Source organism: Enhydra lutris, unplaced genomic scaffold, assembly GCF_002288905.1.
Source record: "Enhydra lutris kenyoni isolate GAN:26980312 unplaced genomic scaffold, ASM228890v2 scaffoldscaffold6, whole genome shotgun sequence".
Taxonomy (NCBI): domain Eukaryota; kingdom Metazoa; phylum Chordata; class Mammalia; order Carnivora; family Mustelidae; genus Enhydra; species Enhydra lutris.
Genome location: NW_019154090.1, coordinates 23547364 through 23556036, shown reverse-complemented (window position 1 = coordinate 23556036; position 8673 = coordinate 23547364). Strand labels below are relative to the sequence as shown.

Below are 8673 nucleotides of genomic sequence, written 5' to 3'. Positions count from 1 at the left end.
GACAAAAGTCAGGTCCACATCAGTCATTTAAAATAAAGTTCTTTAATAGTCTCCACTTAATCGGTTTATTTGTTGTTAATAAATTGGCAACACAAGGAGGGGCCGAGGGTGTGCTCCTAGCCAGGCTCCTGTGTGTGCGTGCTCAGGCAGGAGACGCTGCCCCGGGGAAGGGCACAGGTACCCTGTGCCCCAAGGGATGGAAGAAAAAGGCCCCCACTTCTAGGGGAACCCCCCTGGGATGAACACAGCGGCCAGTGAGCAAACAGAACCAGAGGAACTAAAGGAAAACAAGGGAGGGAGGGACAGAGGGGCAGGTGTGGGGGAAGGCGGCGTCCTCTGTAGCCCCCACCCCTGCCCAGGGGGCTCAGAAGCCTTTGCCTGGGTCCAAAGGCCGGAGCAAGCTTGGCTCACAGATTGGAGGAGGGTGCCCGTACCTCCCTCCCCACCCCAGGACTGCCAGCCAAGAGACTGGGCAAAAGCTCAGACAGAGCTATTTTTAAAAGTTCCTTTACCTCTGGGTGGGCCAGGGCCCCAGGGTTCTGAAGGAAGAGTGGGCATCCCGTCCCTGTCCTTATCATGGGGAGCTTGAGGGAACCGAGGTTCCCCCAATGACCTGGGGCACTCTGACCCAAGGGCCAGGGGTTTCTAGATGCTCCTTCCCACCAAGCCTGTACCTGAAGATGTGGGGCAGGCAGAGTAGCGGGGAGGCGGGGGGTAGGGGGGGATGCAGCCAGGGCACAGCGTGTGGCACACATCCCCACGCTCACCCGCACGGGCCCTGGCCCAGCAGCCTCCCGAGGCCTGGCCCAAGGTCACTCCTCGGTGAAGTCCCTGTCTATGTCCATGTAGGGCTCCTCAATGTAGCTGACAAGGGCAGAGGGCGACTGGCGGTCTGGGTTCAACAGGATGGACACGGTCTCCTTCCAGTAGGAGAAGCTGATGCAGGAGCTCTGGGCAGAGAGAGAGGGGCAGAGGACCCAGGTGGAACCCAGCACCATGCAGAGGGCCTTGATAAGGGGACAAGGAGCTGCCCACAGCACGGCCCAGGCGGGGGCCACGCCCCACCCGCTGGGGCTGGGGGGGCACTCACGTTCTCCAGGCAGGTGCTGTCCTTGTCCTTGTGCAGGTAATGCTGCTGCCAGAAGCGCAGCAGGTTGTGGAAGTTGTTGAGCAGGAAGCCGGGGTACTTCTTGCTGTGCTCCATCCGCTGCAGCAGCCGCAGGTACAGCGGCAGCCGCTCTTTCCGGCGGGCCAGCATCAGGATCACCAGGCTGGTGTTGAGGCAGCTGACATTCTCCTGCCAGGTGCCGGGCCATCCCAGTCAGGGGTGGGCGGGGAGCCCCGGCAGCCCCTGGCGAACCTAGGCTGCGGAGGGGCAGGGAGGGCGCCCTGCGCCCAGACCCTGTAGGGCCCCCGGCAGAGCTCACAGGCCACGCACCGAGCTGCCCCCTGCCCAGGCCTGAGAGCGGACCCGCCCTGAGTACCCGAGTACCTGCCTGTCCCTCCACCCACCACCCGTCCCCACCCTGGTGCGACCCTGGTCGTCGGTCCAGCTGGAGTCCACTCCTCCTCCAGAGTCAGCTGAGGCATCGCTTCTTCCTGGGAGCTCTGGATCCCCGCACAGGGCAGGGGGCCTGCCTTAGGGGCAGCCGCCTCACTAACTCCCACTCGGCACTAGGCCGGGGCTGCACGAGGGAAAAGTCTCGGCCCGTTAGGCTCACTGTGCGGCCCCGGCCCAGCTCCCTGCCTCAGCAAGTGTGTGTTGGCTGAAGGAACAGAGGACAACCTTTGAGGGGTACAGCATCACCCCCATTCTAGAAAAGGAGTGTGAAGCTTGACGAAGGGACAACCATGGTTAGTCAGGGAGGGGGTGGGAGGCAACATCAAGTCCAACCCCAAAGCCTGCGCAGAGGAGGGGCGCTGAGAGCACTGGACCGAGAATCAAGAACTCAATGCCAATGCTGACCCACCCATGACTTTGGAGACTTGCTACCCCCTCAGGCCCTGTCCATAAAATGGGGCACTGCTCCCTTACTGAAAAAGTCCTCAGAATAGCTGGCAGGGTTTTCTAGGAACCAACAGATGGATCAAGATACACTTCTAGGGAAGGTGGGACAGATCAACCATCGGGCTCCAAGACGAGGGAGCCACCTCCCATATCCCTGCCCTGCCTCGGGGCCCTACCGCAGGGGCCACATGGCATCTCACCTGGGTCAGTGTCTGCACGTGGATGATGTTGATGAGGCGGAAGAGGAAAGACATCTGAGTGGGGACTTGGGATATGTAAGCGAGCAGGCGGCACTCGGACAGGACCTCAGCAACTGGGGACAGAAGAGTCGAGGCTTGGAAGCTGGTCTGTGGCTCAGGACCAGGGACGCGCCACTCAGGCTTCCAGCCATGCCCTCCCTGGGGTCCCAACCCCGGAGTTGGGAGCCCAGGTCGTGGAAGCGGCCACAGGAGCAGCGGCTGCAGCAGGAACACAGGCAGGTGCTGCCTCTCAGGAAGAGCCCACGTTCTCAGGAAGGCCCAGCAGGAGTTCACCAGCCCTCGTCCCTCAGTGGGTGCAGGGGCCACCTCCCTCTGAGGCCCTCCCTCCCTTCGGCTCACTACCTGGCCCCTCTCATCCCAGGCAATTCCAGCTGGGGGGGCGGGGCGTGTCTGGTTTCTGCATTTTGATTGCAACAATAGTTTCTTCATTTTTTTTTTTTTTTTTTTTTTTTTAAAGATTTTATTTATTTGTTTGACAGAGAGATCACAAGCAGGCAGAGAGAGAGGAGGAAGCAGGCTCCCCTAGAGAGCAGAGAGCCCGATGCGGGGCTCGATCCCAGGACTCTGAGATCATGACCCGAGCCGAAGGCAGCGGCTTAACCCACTGAGCCACCCAGGCGCCCCAGTTTCTTCACTTTTATTAAAATGCATGTCTTATGAAAGGAAGCACAGATGTCAGAAAAGTCAAACCAGCCAGGAAAATCTCCCAGAGAGCCACGACCTTGACCCCAGCCATGTGGGCATTTGGGACAGGTGCCTCTAGCCACTGGTGTGTCCTTGTGAGACGCTGGGTGTTTGACACTGGTGCGGCCACATTGGGCCGATTCGCCCAGGCAGGACGGGTTTTTCTTACCTTTCATGTCCACCTGGTTCTCAAAGCGGTCCAGCGACAGAGTGACGCAGCGCACCAGCATGTTGGAGTCTACCAGAGAGCTGTTGATCTGCTTCAAGAACACCTGGAACTGGAGTGGAGCCCAAGCTCAGACAGGTGCTGGGAGGCTCCCGCTGCACCGAGCTGTGGCCCCGGGGCTGAGGGGTTGGTGGTGCTCACTACGAGGGGCACCCCTTTACCCGGGCCCAGTGGTTTCTGGTCAGACCAAGGCTGTGACAAAACCTGGGCTCCTCTCTTTCCACCTCTATTGGCCTGAGCTGTGTTTCTGTCAGAGAGCCCAGGAGGTGAACAACCAGGCCCAGTCGTGCCCTTCTGGAGCTCAGCCCGGCACCCACCGCACCACATCAGGGCCAGGTCAAAGCCCCGGGCCCCCACCGTCTCACTGACCCCCAGCAGCTGCACCGACCACCCCTGGACACCCACAGGGTCTAGCGCAGTCCCGGCACAGAGCAGGGGAGAACGACTGTTCACTGAAGACTGCCCACTGACTCCCCAGGGCTCTCCAATTAAAAACCAGCACCCGAAGACTAGCAAGGACCAGGGCTCAAAGGTAACTTCATCTTCTTTTTTTTTTCTTTTTTTTTAAAATTTTATTTATTTATTAGACAGACAGAATCACAAGTAGTCAGAGAGGCAGGCAGAGAGAGGAGGAAGCAGGCTCCCCGAGGAGCAGAGAGCCCGATGCAGGGCTCGATCCCAGGACCCTGGGATCATGACCTGAGCCGAAGGCAGAGGCTTTAACCCACTGAGCCACCCAGGTGCAGCCCTTTTTTTTCTTTTTAAAGACTTTATTTACTTGAGAGCACAAGCGAACATGAGCAGGGTTGGGGGCAGAGGGAGAGGGAGAAGCAGACACCCCACTGAGCAGGGAACCCTATGCAGTGCCCAATTCCAGAACCCTGAGGTCATGACTTGAGCCAAAGGCAGATGCTTAACTGACTGAGCCACCCAGGCACCCCTCCATGACAACTTCTGAACACCGTGGCAAACCCCACAGAGCCTGGGCTAGTCTTACCTTTGCATCAGTGTTGATGTATTTGTTGAATCTCTTGAACGCGTCAACGTTGAACTTCATTAACTCCCCCAGAAGGTCAAAGTAACTCTGGAGCACATCCCTCGACTTGCACTCGCTGTCCACAATGCAGTACAGGATGTGCTGGGGGAGGGAGAGGACAGGGGAGAGGACAGGATGAAGGCAGGAAGAAGGCTGAGCCCTGGGGCCAACAGGCAGACGTGGCTGCCGCCCCCAGGCTGTGCTCATCCAAGCTGCCCGCTGCCTGCCCCTCCCTACCCTCCCCAGCCCCCTGCCAATGCCCGCCAGGGCCAGGCACAGAGCCCCGACCACATGACACCTGCTCCGAGTAAGCATCCACGTCAGTTGATAGAACCAGTTCCCCTGTCTAGATTCTCATCTGGGGATGCTGGGAGCTCCAAGGGTGGGGCCAGGCCTGATACACCTCACCAGCAGGTTGGGGGCGGGTTGGGGTAGGCAGCCATGAGCTCTCCTGCTTGCCCAGGGCTCCCCAGTTGCAGGCGAGGGGAGCTGTTTCCAGAAGGAACATCGGCCACTGCCTGAGCACTGAGGCCACTCAGGTAAATGAAGCATAGGGTTTAAGGGCACGGGACACATTTTGACCCCATGGTTTGTCTTCATATTTATGAATAAGAAAGTTTATACTAAAATTAATGAATTTTTATCAGGAACATAAAGCCAATTTAACTTTTTAAAGTTTTCTATGATAGTTCAACTGCTTCCATTTTTCATTTTCCTGAAGGAATGCTAATTTGGATCAATTTATTATGGATTTACAGTTCATGGGTCAGTTCCTTGTTTGTATCCCTTTTTGATTTTTTTAAAACCAATTATAACTTTGGCCATTTTGCTCCCTGCCTTTTATAAATTTTTCTTTTTCTGAAGGCCATTTTATAATAAAAGGAAATTAACTTTTGGACAACAGCAAAATATCCTCAGGGTCAAAAGGCCTTACTGGGTAACTTCAGACTCTCTCACTCTGCACGGGCACCCCCAGCTCCCTCCAGCATCCATTAAGCACCTACGGGAACCCACAGCTCGAAGCTCGGGAGAAGTCCTAGGGCAATCTGGATTGGCATTTTAAAATAAAGAGAAGTGGTCTGCTCCTGACCAGCTGTCTAGGGCTCAGGAAGGAGAGCAACGCATGGGGCTGCGGGGAGAACGGGACACCCAACACCCTGGCTCCTCCAGGCCATTACCTCCAGTAGGCCTCGCTTCAGCAGGAACATCTGGTCTGCATAGGAGGTGGTCCCTCGGAGGAAACTCTCCACAGCCCGGGCTTGCCAAAACCTGCGACCCAAATGTTGACCCCTGGCCCAGGTGGCTAAGGCTGCCCTCTTCTGTCCCATATTCTATTCACCAAGGGGCTGGGAGATGTTTGCTGTCTCTTGATTTATCGACATTTACTGCACATCTGCTAGGCATCAGACCTCACACTAGGCATTGGGGACATGGTAAGGATAAGTCCTCACGGAACAGACAGTTCAGTGGGGAATCGTCCTCTATTTGGCTCGGTCTGAGTCTCTGAGCAGGGGGATCTAGGACCAAAGGGCTGGCTACATAGGACACATATGAAAATGCACTCTAGGTTTTGACCCTTCAGAAGAACAGGGGGACAATGGAAAGTGGGGCTGGGAATGCATGAGGAACTGGATGGACGTGTGCAGATGAGCCACTGAGCTCACTTCTGATGGGCTGTCCTAGAGAAGATGTACCCCCAGAGGGCAGAGCTGGGATCAATGAGGGGAAGTCTGGACAAGTCGGGCTGAGATGACCTGCAGGGGGCGGTGCATATGAGGGCACAGAGCCTACTGACGCTTCACAGCCCAGCCCTGACAGAATGCCTCCCTTAGCCAGCTTCTGCCCACAGCCTTCACGACTCATCTCAGGCGAGCAGGAGGAGCTCTGAGAAGCCCTCCCCCTCCCCGCCCACCCCACCAGCCCCCACCTAGGGAAGGGGCTTTCCTTTGATCCCTCAGTTCCAGGGGCAGGTCCTGGCTCCGCTCCTTTTCATACTACATTCATGTAGTATGAAAGAAAACTACCGGTTTCTTTTCATGCTTGTTTCCTGCAACCCAGGGAACTCCTGTGGGCAGGGGCTATAGCTCCTATTTCCCTACCACCTGTCTGTCCAACGCCAGCACAGAGTAGGCGCTTGGTGAATGCCTGGTCAGTTCTTGAAATGCGCTGCTGGTACGCAGAAGCTCACACATACCTGCTGAGTTGGACCCCCTCTGCCCCACAGCAGTCAGATGTCCAGGGTGGAAGCTGGTAACTAAATGAGGTATTTCTAACCACCTGGGAAACACTAGGTTTCTGGGCCCTTCAGGAGTGGCAGGTGCCAGTCCCCAAACCTACCTGAAAGAGGACTCGGCTGGCTCCTTCTTCATGACCTGCAGCAGACGAGTTAGTAAGCCCCTCTTCCCATCACACACCAAACTCCTGGAATAAAACAGGGACACTGGCGACAGACCTGAGGCTGACAGGGCCCAGCCCCACTTGGCCGAAGGATTACTGTTGTCCTGGGGCCATGGGGCTGGGTCTCTCTGCTGCTTTCGGTGGGTGAAAACACCTGGAGACATTTCCAAGGCGACAGGAGGCTCCCCTGCTCTGCCTGGACCCAGAGCACCCCAAGGACTCCTGCAGTCTTAGAAATGAAGAGCCAAGTGAATTCACACCACGTCTCAGGCCAGCTTTCCCTTCCCAGACCCACTAGCGGGTGATCAGAGGCCAGAAAAACCCAGAGTCCATGCTCAGAACTGCTAGAGGGAGGGCTGTTTCCACCCAAGTGAGTCTGAAATGCTGTGACAGTCTCCCAGATGGGGCAAAGTCTGTGCCAGTAGGGTGAGAAAGGGAGTACCCTAGGCCCCATGTTCCACTCCAGCTGGCTTTGGACAAGTCCCTGTGCCTCTGGGCCTCAGTTTCCCAATCTAGGAAGCAAAGACATTAGATGAGGAAATGACTCGGACTGCATCACAGGGGAGAGAGGGTCAAGCAGGCAGGGGTTTGGGGCCCTTAAGTTCCCTCTTCAATAGAACAGCTCTACTTTTATCCCCTACAGACATTATGGAGTGTGCATGGTTTCATTTGAACAGATTTCTCCTGCTTAAAAAAAAAAAAAAAAAAAAAAGGAGGCTGAGAATTATGCCTCCTGTTGCTGGTTATAGTCCTCCCTGCCCAGACCCCCATGAGCCTGTGACCTCCCTACTGCTCAGAAGGTGACACAAGCATAACCTCGTTAATGGGACTTGACAAAGGGCAAGAAAGAAGCATGTCTGCAGAGGTGAATGACAAAGGAGCAGGCAGAGCACATGTGACTTTGGCACGTGACCTCTCCGAGTCCCTGCTCCCCGCTCTGTGAAGTGGAAGGGATGCCGGCACCCCCCTCCGAGGGTTGCTGGGGGCCCCAGGGAGGTAAGGCAGGTGATGCCCCTGGGACACTGCAGTCGCCCATCAGTGAGAAACCACTGGTACCACACCTGTGGGCACGCGTCTGTGGGCGCGCACCACCCCAGGGCACGTGTGCAGCCACAGCTGCCGCCACCCACCTGTCAGTGTTGAGGACGGCTTCCACCTCAGGGATGTTGGCCTTGAGAGAGATGGCGCTGAGTTCATTCAGCTCCTGGTTATTGAGCAGTAGATACTTGTTCCTGAAACACATGGTTTGAAGGGGATAAAGGACAGGCACTGGGCTAGTCACCTTCCCATGTCCCACGATGAGAATCAGAGAATCCTCTAAGTGCCCTCCCTGGACACCACCTGCCCCTGAGGCAGCAACAGGGCTCCGGCCATGGGAGCCTCTCTGCCCTACCTCCTACCTCTCCACCTGCCGCATTCACTAACAAGGTCCCTCTCCTCAACATCTCCAGGCCTTTTGTTTGCCCCTGAACATTCCTATTTGACCTCTCAAAGGCACTTCCAACTCAATGATGTCCAAATCAAAATCTCCATTTTGCTTCTCAAACCTGGCCCTATTCCAGCATTCCCAGCAGGGGCCCGAGTCCGCTGTGACACTCCATCCTGGGCCCTTCACCTCTAGGCCTGGTATCACCCAAGCCAGCTTCCTAAATGGTCTCTCCCAGGAACTGATTCAACACACAGCACCCAGAGATCCTTAGGAAACAGGACTCTGATCACGTCACTCCCCTGTCAAAAACGCCCCCACAATTTTAAACTTTTGATGATATAAAAGCCAAGCCCACCAACACAACCCACAAGGCCCTGTGGCTCAGCCACCAACCACCTTCGAAGCCTTGCTCTGAGCCAACTCCCCCTTCATTCACATCACCTGCCACACTAGCCTTCCTATATACACGGCATTCCCTCCTGCAGTAGATTCTTCTGGAATAGTCAGCCTCTCACTCTTCCCTTTCACCCAGTTTATTACTGCCAACCCTTCGGATCTCAGCTAACAAGTTAACTTCTGCAGAGAAGAGCTCCTGACAGCCCTCTGGCCAGGTCACGACCCCTGTCAAATGTT

At 56.1% G+C, this 8673-nt stretch overlaps 1 protein-coding gene across 1 annotated transcript in view; it reads right to left on the bottom strand.

The window, feature by feature from the left end:
* Nucleotides 1-23: 23 nt before the first annotated feature.
* LOC111141651 (transient receptor potential cation channel subfamily C member 4 associated protein) overlaps nt 24-8673 on the bottom strand; it is a 70679-nt gene continuing 62029 nt past the window's right edge. Inside the window, exons 12-19 of the mRNA XM_022494370.1 lie at nt 7742-7843; nt 6552-6635; nt 5393-5483; nt 4176-4316; nt 3122-3230; nt 2209-2321; nt 1091-1297; nt 24-950 (exon numbers count right to left, since the gene is read on the bottom strand). Of these exons, the coding sequence (XP_022350078.1) occupies nt 813-950; nt 1091-1297; nt 2209-2321; nt 3122-3230; nt 4176-4316; nt 5393-5483; nt 6552-6635; nt 7742-7843 (985 nt within the window). The 3' untranslated portion in view covers nt 24-812. The remainder of the gene's footprint in view (nt 951-1090; nt 1298-2208; nt 2322-3121; nt 3231-4175; nt 4317-5392; nt 5484-6551; nt 6636-7741; nt 7844-8673) is intronic.